Consider the following 16,165-nt stretch of genomic DNA (forward strand, 5'->3'; position numbering starts at 1 on the left):
AATGTGGGAGGAAACCCATGCAGTCACAGGGAGAACGTGCGAACTCCACATAGCTGAGGTCAGCATTGAACCCAGGTCTCTGATGCTGTGAGACAGAGGCTGTCTGAGTGAAGAAATTTCTCCTCATCTCAGACTTAAACACCTTATCTTTTGTTCTCAAACTGTGCCAACTGGTCGTAGACTACATAGTCATAAAACATGGACCATATGACAATACAAGAGACTACAGGAGAATCTGTAAGGAGATGAAGGCCATGTGTGAAGGAAGGAAGTGGGAGAACTACACTGGTTCCATATCTCCCTACAAAATTCAGTATATATCTTGCTTTGAAAATTGCTGAACTCTTAACAATGATCCAATTGACTTCCCTTTCAGAAGACTTTCTCTGTTCATCTGCTGACTTATGGGCAGAATATCCCCTTTCATGCTGTAAGAATATTTGTGAATTAAAGCTCTCGTTCTCCAGTCCTCTGAATTTGAGCATAGATGTGGCTGCTGGCGGCATTTCTGATTAATGATGACTCATTCTGGCCAACATCAGGTGCAGCTCGATCATGCTGAGTGGGGTTCTGATTTGCCCAGTATCGAAAGTCATTTGGAAAATCACAAGAATGTTCACCGAGCCATAGAAGACTTTGAATCAAGCATCAGGGAAGTGAGAGGAGCTGAGGTAAATACTTGAGAATTGTTTTAAGTTATTTGAATTTATGTTTTTCTCCTGACATTTATTGGGTTTGTGGAAAATAATACTTCATATAAGTACTGCAGGGTATTGTTTATTGTGGTCTCTTTGAAGGAGTTTGAGGCAAAGGGCAGAGGGAGGTAAGAGGGAAGAGGGCAAATTGAAGGATCATACACGTACACAGTGGCTTTGCTCTGTGATTGATGGTTCTGTGAACTGGGAGGGCTATAAGACACAGGGGCAGAATTAGGCCATTGATTCTGCTCTGCTATTCAATCATGGTTGATTTGTTTTGCCTCTCAACCCCACTCTCTTAAGTTCTTCCCATTGCCTTTGACACCCTTGATAACCCCTGCTTTAAAAATACCCAATGACTTGGCCTCCACAGCCATCTGTGGCAATGACTCATACATGTGAAATACTGAGTCACCTTACAGAAAAATGGCAAACTCTACAAACATTCTCAAGAGCCTGGCTTCCATGGACAAGAAAATACAAGTTTTGTTTCAGATTGTGAGTTTCTCTTGCTTTATTTCTACTTTGTCTCCTATCTCATTGCCAAGTACACCCTGTTTAGTATAGTCATAGAGAGAGTGCTATGAATATGCTGTTAGGTGCTATGAAATGCTCTGAGATGAGACCAAAAGTAGAAAAGATGGTTGGATTGTCCCCTTGAAGGGAAAGTGAGAGAGAACGGGACAGCGCCTTGATCTGGCGAGAAATTTGTGCAGAATACGAAGCTGCCCTGGACTCCACGGACAGAAATGGTTTGTTTTTGCCTTCTGCAAATGTTTTTTATTATTTTATTTAGCACGGTAACAGGACCTTGCACCTCAATGAGGCCTGGTCGTTCCAATTATACCCATGTGACCAATTAAGCTGCTAACTCGTATGGAATGTTTGACGAAAGTAGAGCACCTGAACGAAATCTATGAAGTCACAGGGAGAATGTATAAACTCTTTACACACAGCGGCAGAATTGAACCTGGGTTGCAGGTGTTGAAATAGTGTTATGCTGACCTCTACGCTACCACCCCAATATAATGTGAAGATTTTTCTTTTAACCAGGGCCAAATGACTCCACCACTCAGCGAGAGTTACTCCGAGAAACTGAGAGCATTGGAGAGCCAGTACAGCAAGCTTTTGGTGAGACCTTGTTGTCACTTCTCCCTTGGCATTCAGACAAGTACAGCGGATTCCGGTTAGTTGGGACACATCGGGACCAGTACATTTTGGCCCTATTAAGTGGCTGCCCCAGTTAGCCCAAGTTTCATAAATGTTATAACGAAAATGAAGATTTGGGGAATGCAATCGTTGACATCATTGTATGAAGGCAGCCATTACCTGCACTAGGTGTCTGCACTGATTTTGATCATTTACAGCCAAAAGAACTTGATGTAAATTAATATATTTATTGACAGAAAAATTAATCTACATCATGTTTTTTTGGCTGTAAATGATCAAAATCAGTGCAGATACCTAGTGCAAATAATGGGCTGCCCTCATATAATGCTGTCAACAATTGCATCCTCCAAATTTTCAGTTTTGTTATAACATTGAAGATGATTGTTACAATGAAAACAAAGATTTGAAGGATGCAATCTGATACCTCCAAATTCTTCATAGTTTCTAATATGTTGAAGTAATGAATTCATTTCATTTCACTCCCAACCATTTTTGTCATCTCCAAGCTTGAATAAGAACATAAGAAATAGGAGCAGGAGTAGGTCATCTGGCCTATCGAGCCTGCCCTGCCATTCAATAAGATCATGGCTGATCTGACCGTAAATTCAGTTCCATCTACCTCCCTTTTCCCCATAACTCTTAATTCCTCTACTATGTAAAAAAATCTATCTAACTGTATCTTAAATATATTTAGTGAAGAAGCCTCAGCTGCTTCCCTGGGCAGAGAATTCCACAGAATGCTTGAAAACTGCAGAGAACAAAACGGTTCTGAATTGTCTTACTGCTTATTTCTTAAACTATCAACATTAAAATCCCTGCTGTTTGAGCACAAACACACACGACTGAGGTTGTTTGAAGACTGCTTGTTCGAAGCACGGTATTGTGTCTAAGGGCCATGCAAGTGCATGTGACTGATCCTAGTTAGAAGCGGTTCAGCAACAGTCTCCTGCCCCAATTAGTAGCATAGTGTCTCAAATAAATGAAGAGAATAATGGCTATTTTTCTGATTAGTTTTTGTTCTTTAAGAGTTAACAAGTGGCTGCCTAGATTAACCGATGGTCCAAGTAACTGGAATCCATTGTACTTGAATGCAGACTAAACAGTTTTAATTATGTGCTCTCTTCATCCTTTCTACACCTGAAGGACACTTCCAGGGACCGAGCCACGCAACTTGACAGCCTGCACAGTTTTGTATCCAGAGCAACCAATGAACTGATCTGGTTGAACGAGAAGGAGGAAGAAGAGGTGGCTTACGACTGGAGCGAGAGGAACTCCAGCATGTTGCGAAAGAAAGAATACCATGCCGTACGTAATCCCCGTAGGCCAGGCTATCAGTCCATAGGCTTTGTCTGTAGGGAAGGCACATTTAGAATTTCAAAACCCATGTCTTTGTTTTAAACTTGTCCTTCATGATTCCTGATAAGGTTCTTGATTGGAAACTATCCATTTCCTTCCATAGATGCTGCCTGACCCGCCTAGTTATTTATTTATTTAATTAATTAGTGCTACACCACTGAGTCGACCCTTCCGGCCAGACTGCTCCAGCGACCCCATTAACCCAAACCTAATCACAGGACAACTTACAATGACCAATTAACACACTTGGTAGATCTTTGGACTGTGGGAGGAAACTGGAGGACCCAGAGAGAACCCACACACTCCATGGGGAGAACGTGCAGAGACAAATTGCGGAATTGAACTCTGAGTTCTGGAACGCCCCAAGCATCAATATCAGTGCTGAGTTCCTCCAGCTTTTTCTGACTTGCTCAAGATCTCCTGCATCTGCGGTCTCTTCTTTCTCCTTCATGACGGGAAATGCTTTACAACCCAGCAGAATACCTCAAAAGTGAGGTTACTGTTGTAATGTGGGTACTTCGATAATAAATTTACTTTGACGTTAACTTTACTGTGACTGACAATTCTCACAGCAAAGTCAGATAACGAGCAGTTATGGTTCTTTTTAGAAAGTGAAGCTGATAGAATTTGGGTGGAACCTTCTCAAAGTAGTACATTGAGATCACTAATGTTCACTCCAGGAGCTAGTGGGACTTCAGTTCCCCATCTCAGTCGAAAGGTAACACCTCAAGCCTGCTCCGGAAAGGAATCTTGGGTCCTGAGCTCAAACCTCTGAGCCAGGGTTTGAACCCACAGCATTCCGGCCCTGAAGCAGCATGCTCCTCCTCTTCCCTAGTCTGTACATTGGTTCATGTGTCAACAAATAATAAACCTTTTTCTCCCAGTGCGGGGATCATTTAGAAACACACTCAAATTGCTGAAGGAACTCAGCAGGTCAGGCAGCATCTGTGAAGAGGAATGAACAGACAATGTTTTAGGCTGAGCTGCTTCATCAGGAAGGGGAAAGAAACCAGAATAAGAAGATGGTGGGGGGGGGGGGAAGGTGGTGGGTGGAGAAGGGGGGGGATGAAGTGAGAAGCTGGGAGGTGATAGGTGGAAGGAGTAAAGAGCTGAAGAAGAAGAAATCTGATAGGAGAGGACAGTGGACCATAGGAGAAAGGGAAGGAGGAAAGGTGATGGGCAGGTGAGGTGAAGAGAAGAGGTAAGAGTGGAGCTAGAATTGGGAACTGGAAAAAGAGAGGAAAGGGGAAGGGGTGAGAAATTACCGGGTTAGATAAATGGATGTTCGTGCCATCAGTTTGGAGGCTACTGAGACGGAATATGGGTTGTTGCCCCTCCAATGTGAGGGTGGCCTCATCATGATTGACAAGGAGGCCATGGGGCTCCTTTCGGAATTTTTGTTTCCTCTGACTGCATTTCAGTTTTCTCAATCTGATTTTTTTATATACTGTCCTCGCTGTTTGTGACAGGAATTAATGCAAGAGCTGGAAGACAAAGATGTACTCATGAGATCGGTGCAAGAGATGGCGGATAAGCTGCTTCTCCATCGACATCCTGCTCGGGCGACCATCGAGGTAAATGCTGGCTGGGCTGCAGTCTGCCTGTTGTTGCTGCTCTCTTTGAAGTCAGTTTATTATTGTCACAGGTGCTGAGATGCAGTGAAAAGCTTTGTTCTACCTGACATCCAGATTTCAGATTTTCAGGTATAGATTTATTTGTTAGATGTACATCAAAGCATAGAATGAAATGTACAGTTTGTGTTAACAACCAGCACATTCAAGGATGTGCTTGGCTCATCCTTGAAGGGTCCATAAGACCATAAGACCTCGGAGGAGAATGAGGCTATTTGGTCCATCTAGCCTGCTCCACCATTCCATAATGCCTGATTTGTTATCCCTCTCCTGTCTTTGCTCAATGCCGTCACACACTTGGATGCAAACATAGCATGCCCACGATATACAACACAACAACACACAGAACTACACAAGCAATATCAACAACAGAACAAAAGACAGAACAGAACAAGGCACAACAGAACAGAATGGGATGAAACAGAACACTTGAGATTCAGCAAAACAGAGCAAGGCACAAGACGCAATAATTTTTCCGAAGGTAATTTCATTGAGGTAATACAGAAAGAAAAGCAAGAGCCAAATGCAGACGATAGAGTTAGTTACAGAGGAAGGGCAGTGCAGGCAGACAAATCAAGTAGAAATGAGATCGATTGTGAGATCAGGAGCCCATCATTATCATATAGTTATCATAATCCCAGAAACAAAAGGGTTAATGTATGAGGAATGTTTGACACTGCTGGGTCTGTACTCCCTGCAGTTAAGAAGAATGAGGGAGGATCGATTTGAAACCTGTTGAATATTGAAAGACCTAGATAGAGTGGATGTGCAGAGGATGTTTCCAATTGTGGGGGAGTCTAGGATCAGAGGGCACAGCCTCAGAATACAAGGGTGTTCCTTTAGGATAGAAATGAGGAGGAATTTATTTAGCCAGTGAGTAGTGAATCTGTGGAATTCATTGCCACTTGGCTTCATCTTTGGAAGCCAAGTCACTTAAAGCAGAGGTTGATAGGTTCCTGATTACTAAGGGTGTCAAATGTTATGGGGAGAATGGGTTATGCTATGATTGAATAGCAGAGCAGACTCAATGGGCTGAATGGCCTAATTCCATTCCAGTGTCTTATGGTCTTTTGATACAAGAGGTCTGTCTACTCAGGAGCCTTATAGCAGTGGGATAGAAGCCTGGTGGTGCTCGTTTACAGGTTTTTTGCTGAATAACACTGCCTGTGTGGGCACATGGTTAAGTGGTTAAGGAATTGGACTAGTGACCTGAAGGTCGTGAGTTCGAGCCCCAGCCGAGGAAACATGTGTTGTGTCCTTGAGCAAGGCACTTAATCACACATTGCTCTGCGATGACACCGGTGCCAAGCTGTATGGGTCCTAATGCCCTTCCCTTGGACAACATTGGTGTCATGGAGAGGAGAGACTTGCAGCATGGGCAACTGCTGGTCTTCAATACAACCTTGCCCAGGCCTGCGCCCTGGAGAGTGAAGGCTTTCCAGGCGCAGATCCATGGTCTCGCAAGACTAGCGGATGCCTTTACTTTACTTTAACACTGTCTGTGTTGGACCTGATTGCAGTTTGGAATGGAGCTCTTGTGTTTTATTTCTTCAGGCTTTCAAAGCTGCCATGCAGACGCAGTGGAGCTGGATCCTGCAGCTCTGCTCCTGTGTGGAGAAACACCTGAAAGAAAACGCTGCTTATTTTGAGGTAGGCATTCAACCTTTCCTACCAGAAGAGGCGAGGGAAAGCTGTGAGTTGCCTCTCTCATTCCATTTTCCTTTCTGTCACTGTCTCCAGTTTTACAACGATGCCAAAGAATCCATGGACTACTTGAGGAACCTGGAGGAGACGATAAAAAGGAAGTACAATGTTGACAAATCCAGCAGTCTAGTGAGGCTGGAAGACCTGGTTCAGGATTCTATGGTGAGACTCAAATTGATACAGGGTTGTGCAGTCCAAGTGATCAAAGAGGAATTTCCACTTGCCTCCAATTCGGGTTATATCACTCTTATTTTTATTTAGAGAGTAACAGGCCCTTGTGGACCAACAAAATACAGCTCAGTAACAGGCCCTTCCTGTCCAATGAGATACACCACAGTAACAGGTGCTTCTGATACAATAAGCTTGTGCTACCCAGTTACACCCATGTGATCAATCAACGTACTAACTGATATGTCTTTGGAATGCAGGGAAACTGGAGCACCCAGAAGAAAGATATCAATAAGTTTGAAAGCGTACAGGGAAAATTCAGAAAGATGTTGCCGGGACTTGAGAACCTGATTTATAAGGAAAGGTTGAACTGGTTTGGACCTGTGGCATAGGGAAATGAGGGGAGTTTTGATGGAGGTATACAAAATTATGAGGGTGTAGATAGGGTTAATGCAAGTTGGCTTTTTCTACTGAGGTTGGGTGAGACTGGGACTTGAGGTTGTAGGTTAAGGGTTAAAGATGAAATATTTAAGAGGAACATAGGGGGAACTTCTTCACTCAGAGGGTGGTGACTGTAGGATGAGCTGCCAGTGTAAATAGTGGGTGCAGGTTTGACTTCCACGTTTAAGAGAACTTTGGATAAGTGCATGGATAGGAGCAGTAAGGTCTGGGAGCAGGACAATGGGACTAGGCAAGTTATAGTTTAGCATGGACTAGATGGGCCAAAGGGCCTGTTTCTGTGCTGAAATGCTCTATGACTCTATGACCTGCACTAATTAAATAAATTTATGAAGTCAGTTCTGTGAGTGTCCGTTCTAATCAAGTTTTATTTCCTCTGAAGATTATTTGTTAACTTTCCTCAAGGATTGGCAATGCACCCAGGGAAGAACTTCATCTTCTCCTCTCCTTTAACATATTATATTCATATATTTTAGGATGAGAAAGAACAGCTGCTTCAGTACAAGAGTAACGTAGCAAGCCTCATGAGTCGAGCAAAAGCTATTGTCCAGCTGAAGCCTAGGAATCCCGAAAATCCAACAAGGATTTCCATCCCCATCAGAGCCGTCTGTGACTACAAACAAATTGAGGTTTGGAATATTTTATGAAAACTGGGTCGCTTTTCATCTCTGTAACCACCTTCAGCTTGTAGTCATTTGAATAATCTGGTCTATAACAGTCTTGCAATTGCCCATGGTTTTCATTGCTGCCCTATTGAAGTCAACACCTTTACCCTCTCAGAACCTTTCCAGCCCTCATCCCCTCTTTAAAACATCCATTAAAGTCTACCTATTTATCTGGGCTCACGTCCTGTTTTTTCTGTCCTTGGGCAGCTCGCTTCAAGTTTTAGCTGATATTGTGTCTTTAGATGTTTTTACTACGCAATGAGAGCTATGTAAATGGAAGTTGTTGATTGTAACGACCTTCGCGAGTTCTCCCGCCTGCGAGAGGGTGTGACTACGGAAAATTTCTGCACTAATTCTCTCATTGAAACAGATAACCATTTACAAGGATGATGAATGCTTGTTGGAAAACAACTCACACCGGGCCAAATGGAAGGTGATCAGTCCCACTGGGAATGAGGCCATGGTCCCATCCGTTTGCTTTTCAGTTCCTCCACCAAACAAAGAAGCTATTGAGATGGCAAGCCGGTAAGGAGAGGGCCTTGTTTTCATGTTATGATTCTGGCTTCTTTAGCTCACAGAGGGGTGAATAGAAAATCACACTTGTCCACTGCACTGCACTGACTGGGTTTGTTTTACTTATGCAGTTTGCTAGTAACCACACACAACGGCCACTTTATCAAGTACTGTACCTCCTGTGCCTGAAAGCGTGGGCACTGAGTCTAAGTTTGTGGTCTTCTGATGATGTAGCACATCCACTTCAAGGTTCGACGTCTTGTGTATTCAGAGATGCTCTTTAGCTAATCACTGTTGTAACATGTGGTTATTTGAGTTACTGCCACCTTCCTGCCATCTTGATCCAGTCTGGCAATTCTCCTCTGACCTCTCTCATTAACAAGCATTTTTGCCCACAGAACTGCACACACTGGATGTCTTTTGTTTTTCCCTCCTTTCTCTGTAAGCTCTAAAGAGTGCTGTGTGTGAAAATTCCAGATCAGCAATTTCTGAGATACTCAAACCACCCAGTCTTGTACCAACAATCATACAACAGTTAAGGTCACTTAGATCTCATTTCTTCCCCATTCGGATGGTTGGTCTGAATAACAACTGACCATGTCTGCATGCTTTCATGCATTGAGTTGCTGCCACATGATTGGCAGGTTATATATTTGCATTAATGGGCAGGTGTGTAGGTGTACTTAATAAAATGGCCACTGAATGTATACCCCATTTCCTGGAAAATCACTCCATTGTTTTCAACTGAAATTATAAGAGGAGACATTTTAAGGAGGTTCTGTAGACCGTATTTGTTAAATAAGAGATTATTAACTGGAGTTCTTCCATAAGTTACACTCACAAAATGCTGGAGGAACTCTGCAGGTCAGGCAGAATACATGGAGAGGAATAAAGAGTTTATGTTTTGGGCTATGACCCTCCATCATGCCTAGATGAATGTTGAATGAGTCCAATCCTGATGAAGAGTCTCAGCCTGAAATGTTGACTCTTCATTCCTCTGCAACGAAGCTGTCTGCCATGCTGAGTTCCTCCAGCAGTTTGTGTGTGTTGCTCTGGATTACCAGCACCCGCAGAATCTCTAGTGTTCTTCCACAAGTTCCCTCCTCCTCCTCGTCCTCTCCTGCCTCCAACTCATTGCCAGGCACGATTCTGAAACGTCATCAGCCCGAAATGCCATTCCCTTTATCGAGGGACTGTGCCAATATTGAGATGGATGGAAGATATACTAGGCAATGTTACAATTGGGCTTTTCAGCCACATAGTCCATCGGGGGTGGCTGACACATGGACAAATCTAGTGGATGCATTGGCTATTCATGGACAGTAGGTAGTTTCAAAATGGGGCTTTTAGACTTGCAGTCTAGGTGATAGTGTCACTCCACACGTTGCCATTTTGAATCAGCTCGTTTTGGGAACAGCTGAAATCTGTCCAGAGAGTTGTTCCCTTTTAAAATGCAAATCTGGACCTTCCAACTTTATCGGGGGATGGCTGCTATATTGTTGAAAGAGTCAGAGCAGATGCACGTGAACTACCTGGCCTACTTCATTGGCCTGACACATGTCCCAAAATACAGAGGTTTTACGTTTGAGGAGGTTGTATTTATTTTTCACTATAACCAGTTTAAAATCCATCCATAATAGGTGGCATTGAGCTGCCTTCTTGAACTGCTGCAGTCCTTCTAGTGAAGTGTCTCCTTTGAGAGGAGGGTTTAGACAAAGTGACAATGCAGGATTGGCAATATTCCTTCAGCATTTTGTGTGTGTTACTCTGCAGAATCTCTTGTGTTTAGTATATTGTCTGGTCAGTGTACAACCTGTCAGGGATTTGGTGGAGATAGTGCTGTTGCTTTTGTTCTTCCTGGTGGCAGGGGTTGCATTTTTGGGGTGTGCATTTTGGGTGGCCCGGGCAAGCAACGTCAGTGCATTTTGTAGGTGGTCCACACTGCAGCCACCATGTACTAGTGATTGACAGGGTGAATGTTTAGTCTAGATTTTTCAGCAGCATCAATAAACAGCTCCCCAGCATTTTGTCCTTGGATTGGTCACGTTAGTCTCACAAGCACCCTGGGGAAAGTGGTTCAGAAACTTTGTCCAAATTGCACGCAGACTCTCAGAGTGGTCTTTCTCCAGCACAGTTTTCCTGTGTTGCCTTGGGATCCTCCCAAATTTTCATCAGTCTTAACACAAACACCTCTTGAAGAGTAGTGGTAAGTATCTTTTTGGCACCCATCTCCGCCCCAAAGTATCAGATATATTGGGCATTCATTTTATAGAAAATATGAAAATTGAAGGTTTTGGTCACTCTTTAATTGTTCAGACTGGCCAAAGTCTTTTGGATCCGCTATTATTATCCTGCCATTTCCTCTGGCTGTATGATAACATGTGAAATCAAGGCTTTCTGCTCCAATGTAAAAGATTCCAAAATTTTCTCAGCATTCTCTCCTTGCTCCTGATGTTAAAATTCACCCTTCGGCTGAAGATACGTGGCCATTATCACAATAGTTTGTGGGATTTTGCTGTGCACCTGTGCTACAGAGTGCCTGACAACAGGGTGCCTGAGTCAATAATATTTCATTTTACTAAAACTTCTGACAATATTTAGGACCCCCAAAGAGTCCAAGTCCTTAGTGGGTTAGAAACTGTTGTCAGTTCTTACATGAGTATGGTGCACCACCTTCTGGTCTTATCTGGAACTGACCGAACAGTTTAACTTGGCGTCCTTCCTCATTTGGAAGTTGTCTGCCTGACAGAGCTCATAAAATTGGCTTTGCTTTTTTCTATTATTGTGTCTGTAACTGAGTGGTAACGGGGATTTTGATGCCTCACATAAGGTATTATAAGAGCAATCTGCTATTAAAAAGCGAAGAAAGGCAATTTGAATTGATTTTATCTGTTGGGTATCTGCATGAGCTGATTTACACATTGCAATGCTCTGTAAGCAATAGCGATATGACTTGCTAATGTGCCTTGTTGTGTAGATGATTTAGGGAGGTGCAATTATTATTTACGTTACATCAGGCAGAAAGAAACTTGTGGTGTCCTCATCTCTAAGATGGTACTCCCACATTCCAAAGACGTGGTTAGATTGGGTGAGTTGTGGGCATGCTATGTTAATGCCAGAAACATCGCAACACTTTCCAACTGCCCAGTGCATCCTTGCTGATTTGATTTAATGCAAACACTGTATCCTTCACAGTTTCAATGTACATGTGCCAAACAAAGCTAATCATCTTGTCTTCTGATGATGTATGCTCTTTAGTCACTCTCTTGATGCAAAACCTGCAAATAATTGTCTATATTGTTGAAAAAGTTCACATTCAAACACAGTGAAAGGTGACTTGATGGTAGATGAAGCAGGGAAGTAGCAGGTATTTTGATGTTGCAACTTGGTTGATTGTGGTACAGTTCATCCCCCAGTTCCCAGTCTGAATTAGTCAAGCTAATCTTGGTTTCAAAATGGAAAAATAAGTGAAATGTTCTCTTTTCCTTCCCAGGATTGAACAACTCTATCAGAATGTCCTGGCTCTCTGGCATCAGTCACACATAAACATGAAGAGCATTATGTCCTGGCATTACCTGATGAATGAAATCTCCACCATCCGTGCCTGGAATGTTTCCTCGGTAAATACTTCATGGAATTCATTTGTTCCACCCTTGTAAAATGTATAAGGGGATGGACACTCTTTTCTTTTCCAGGAATTTTGGAGTGGGAGACTATTCAGTTCCTGGGTTAATGTGTTGTATGTATCCATCATTTTCTGTTGGGCTGTTACCATGGATCCGATGCAGCACAAAAAACACAATATGAAGAACACAATCAATATAAATCCATGAGATAGCTTGTGTACGTAGATTGATTACATATACATAAAGTGACTCTGGACACAGGAGTGTCTGTACATGAGGTGATTCTGGCAGGAATATAAAGTATTGATGGTGGGGGGGTGTGGTAAGGTGGGTTAGTGGGTGGAGGTGTTGATCAGCCTTATTGCTTGGGAAAAGTAACTGTTCTAGTATCTCATAGTCTTGATGTGGGTGCTACATAGCCTCCTTCCTATTGGAGGTGAGACAACTAGTCCATGAATAGTTTAGCTTGTACTCTAACAAAGGGTTGCACATATTGATTGTTTTTATATTTCTGGACTAATATGTTTCATTTCCAGAAGCTCATAATTTTTTTCATCCTTAGCTTTTGCACTTTTTCTTATTATCTTTTGAGGATCAATCTGATCCTGATCCTGATCCTGATGCTGATGCTGATGCTGGAGGAGCTCAGCAGGTCAGGCAGCATCTATGGAGAGGAATAAACAGTCGATGTTTTGGTCTGATACCCTTCATCAGGACTAACAGCAGCTGAACATGGTGTTGTTTTCTCCCTATTGTCACTAATGTTTTGCTGCCCCTCACCACTTCTTCTGGCACTGTGCTGATTCTAACTCGTTAGGTTTCTTGATGGACATCCAGTCTTGGATACATTGGAATTTCCTCTGACCATCATTTTGGCCTTTGCTTCCCATCACCAACTCCAGTTCCCCTGCTGCCATGTCCATCTCTCTTTCCCTGGAGTACAACCAGATCGTTTGCTGTTGCAATGAACAGTGGGTCATTGTTCTCAAGTTCAAGTTCATATTTATTGTCATTCAGCCAGAAACAAGTATACCACCAAACAAAACAGTGTTCCTCAGGACCAAGGTGCACAACAGAGCACATGCAACTCACAACAGAGCACATGAAGTAACATTACCACAAATAAATTAACAAACAATAAGGTACATTTATGACACGAGTTAAAAAGTAAACAGTATAATGCTACTGGCACTTAGCGTGTGGTGAGACCTAGGTGGTGGCAGGAAGTTCGGTAGTTTTACGACCTGGGGGAAGAAGTACTTTCTCATCCTAACAGTCCTTGTCCTAATGTTATGATAATCGGTGCTCGATATAAGGCTGGTTCTCCTCACCTCCATAACATCACCTGTCAGCATTCATCTTCTGAAAATTTTCAAATGTTCATTCGTTGCCTCCGTCCCTACTGGCTGGCCTTCTACCTTCTGACCACTATATATCTTTGAGCTCATCCAAAACTACTGCCTGCATATTAACGCTCACCAAGTTTGGTTCCGTTGGGATCCCCCTGATTCCTGTGGTCTTGCTCACCGAACCCATCCATTTTCAACTCTAATTTTTGTGTTAGAACCCTTCTACTACTTCACCTCTCCCTCCCTATCTCTCCAAGATCCTACTTTGCTTCACGTTGTGTTGAGAGGTATGACCATGACTGTCAAAGTCCTAGCTTCTGTAACTTTCTCTCTAATCCTATTGTCTCTATCCCTTTCTGGCCTTCCTTGACGTCTCCTTCATTGGTGAAACCTTTGTGGCACCTATCCTGATAACTCCTCCTTTGGGCTAGTGTCAAATTTTGCTTGATAACAGCCATTGAAGCATCTTGGGAAATCTTTATAAGTTAAAGGTGCCACTTGATGCAGTTGTTCCATTCAATGTGTTGCAAATTAGCATTAGAAAAGTTAGTGAAATATGAAAAGTACATCCCTTGTTCACACTTATCTTGACCTCGATATAAACCAATAATTTCTTGGTTCATAGGAATAAAAGGAACAATGCTCATCCAGAACTTATGAAAGACTATTTGAGTATAATCAATGGAAACATTAACTTGGTGCACAAGCTCAAGTTCAAATTCCCTCAGAAGTTAAAATTTAACCAAATTTAGGGGAAACCTCTTGACCTGGAGAATATTGAGATGTACCCCTGGCTACTGGAGGAAGTGAGGGAGGAGATTGCTGAGACTCTGGCAATGATCTTTGCATCATCAATGAGGACTGGAGAGGTTCTGGAGGATTGGAGGGTTACACTTTGTTCCCTTATTCAAGAGAGGGAGTAGAGATAGCCCAAGAAATTATCGGCCAGTGAGTCTTACTTCAGTGATTGGTAAGTTGATGGAGAAGATCCTGAGAGGCAGGATTTATGGATATTGGAGAGGCATAATTTGATTAGAAATAGTCAGCATGGCTTTGTCAAAGGCAGGTCGAGCCTGTGAGTTTTTTAAGGATGTGACTAAACACATTGATGAAGGTAGGGCCGTAGATGTAGTGCATATGAATTTCAGCAAGGCATTTGAAAAAGTACCCCATGCAAGGCTTATTGAGAAAGTAAGGAGGAATGGGATCCAAGGGGACCTTGCTTTGTGGATCCAGAACTGACTTGCCCACAGAAGGCAAAATGTGGTTAAGAAGGCATACAGTGCATTGGCCTTCATCAACCGTGGGATTGAGTTTAAGAGCCGAGAGGTAATGTTGCAGCTATACAGGACCCTGGTCAGACCCCACTTGGAGTACTGAGCTCAGTTCTGGTTGCCTCACTAGAGGAAGGATGTGGAAACCATAGAAAGGGTGCAGAGGAGATTTACAAGGATGTTGTCTGGATTGGGGCGCATGCTTTATGAGAATAGGTTGAGTGAACTCAGCCTTTTCTCCTTGGAGTGATGGAGGATGAGAGGTGACCTGATAAAGGTATACAAGATAATGAGAGGCATTGATCATGTGGCTAGTCAGAGACTTCTTCCCAGGGCTGAAATGGCTAGCATGAGAGGGCACAGTTTTAAGGTGCTTGGAAGTAGGTACAGAGGAGATGGCGGGGATAGTTTTTCACGCAGGGAGTGGTGAGTGCTTGGAATGGGCTGCTGGCTGTGGTGGTGGAGGCGGAAATGATAGGGTCTTTTAAGAGACTCCTGAATAGGTACATGGAGCTTAGAAAAATAGAGGGCTGTGGGTAAGCCTAGGTAGTTCTAAGGTAAGGACATGTTTGGCACAGCACTGTGGGCCGAAGGGCCTGTATTTTGCTGTAGGTTTCCTATATTTCTATGTTTCTATAATTCGTTGCAACATTGAGCTTCTGAGACAGTGTGTAAATAAAGACAAGAGATTCTAAAGATGCTGGAAATCCAGAGCAACAATGTTGGAGGAACTCAGCAGGTCAGGCATCATCTATGAAGGGAATCAAACAGTACATTTTGGGCTGAGACCTTTCATCAGGACTGGAAAGGAAGGGGGGAAGAAACCAGAATAAGAACATGGGGGAAAGGAAGGAGTCCAGGCTGACAGGAGAAAGGTGAAACCAGGTGAAGGTAAAAATAGGCTGTTTTAAATTTAAGAGTAAAGCATGTGGGGAAGAGAATGGGATGAAGTTCAGCAAAATTCAAGTCTAGATCAGATGGACCAAAAGGCCTGTTTCTCTGCTGGACAGTACATGAACATGATTGGCTGATTTTCTGCCCTTGAAGAGCCAAAGGAGGTCTGGACCTTTTAGATAGATAGGTAGATACTTTATTGATCCCAAAGGAAATTACAGTATCACAGTGGTATTACATGTGCACAGATATACAGATGTTAGAGGAGAAGTAAGAAAGAATAAAAACAAGTTACCTTAAAAATAAGATATACAAGATTTACAAGATTGTTACCTGTGATATTCACAGCACATGTTTCCTCTACACAGATAAAGACCATGTTGCCAGGAGAGCACCAACAGGTACTCAGCAGCCTACAGATGCATCTCAGGGACTTCTTGGAGGACAGTCAGGAGTCTGAAGCCTTCTCAGTCACTGATGAAGCCCAGCTGGAGAGAGAAGTCAAGTTCTGCAAGCAGTACTATGAAGATCTTCTGAAGTCAGCGGAAAGAGGTAGCTGTACAAAATTGTAGTGATTTGCCACAAAGCTGATATGGTCTGTTATGCTTTTGCTAGACCTTTGGTAACACATTCCAAGGAGAGGCCATTTCTGGGTTAT

The 16,165-nt window shown here is 43.0% G+C and overlaps 1 protein-coding gene across 20 annotated transcripts in view; it reads left to right on the plus strand.

The window, feature by feature from the left end:
- dst (dystonin) overlaps positions 1–16,165 on the plus strand; it is a 603,331-nt gene that overhangs the window by 276,069 nt on the left and 311,097 nt on the right. For all 20 annotated transcript variants that reach the window (XM_072250685.1, XM_072250715.1, XM_072250746.1 and 17 more), the window contains 10 exons: positions 543–671; positions 1,752–1,829; positions 3,012–3,173; positions 4,694–4,798; positions 6,410–6,505; positions 6,596–6,721; positions 7,663–7,815; positions 8,222–8,376; positions 11,858–11,984; positions 15,876–16,059. In XM_072250685.1, the coding sequence (XP_072106786.1) occupies positions 543–671; positions 1,752–1,829; positions 3,012–3,173; positions 4,694–4,798; positions 6,410–6,505; positions 6,596–6,721; positions 7,663–7,815; positions 8,222–8,376; positions 11,858–11,984; positions 15,876–16,059 (1,315 nt within the window). The remainder of the gene's footprint in view (positions 1–542; positions 672–1,751; positions 1,830–3,011; positions 3,174–4,693; positions 4,799–6,409; positions 6,506–6,595; positions 6,722–7,662; positions 7,816–8,221; positions 8,377–11,857; positions 11,985–15,875; positions 16,060–16,165) is intronic.

The sequence above is a fragment of the Mobula birostris genome, chromosome 2, assembly GCF_030028105.1.
Source record: "Mobula birostris isolate sMobBir1 chromosome 2, sMobBir1.hap1, whole genome shotgun sequence".
Taxonomy (NCBI): Eukaryota; Metazoa; Chordata; class Chondrichthyes; order Myliobatiformes; family Myliobatidae; genus Mobula; species Mobula birostris.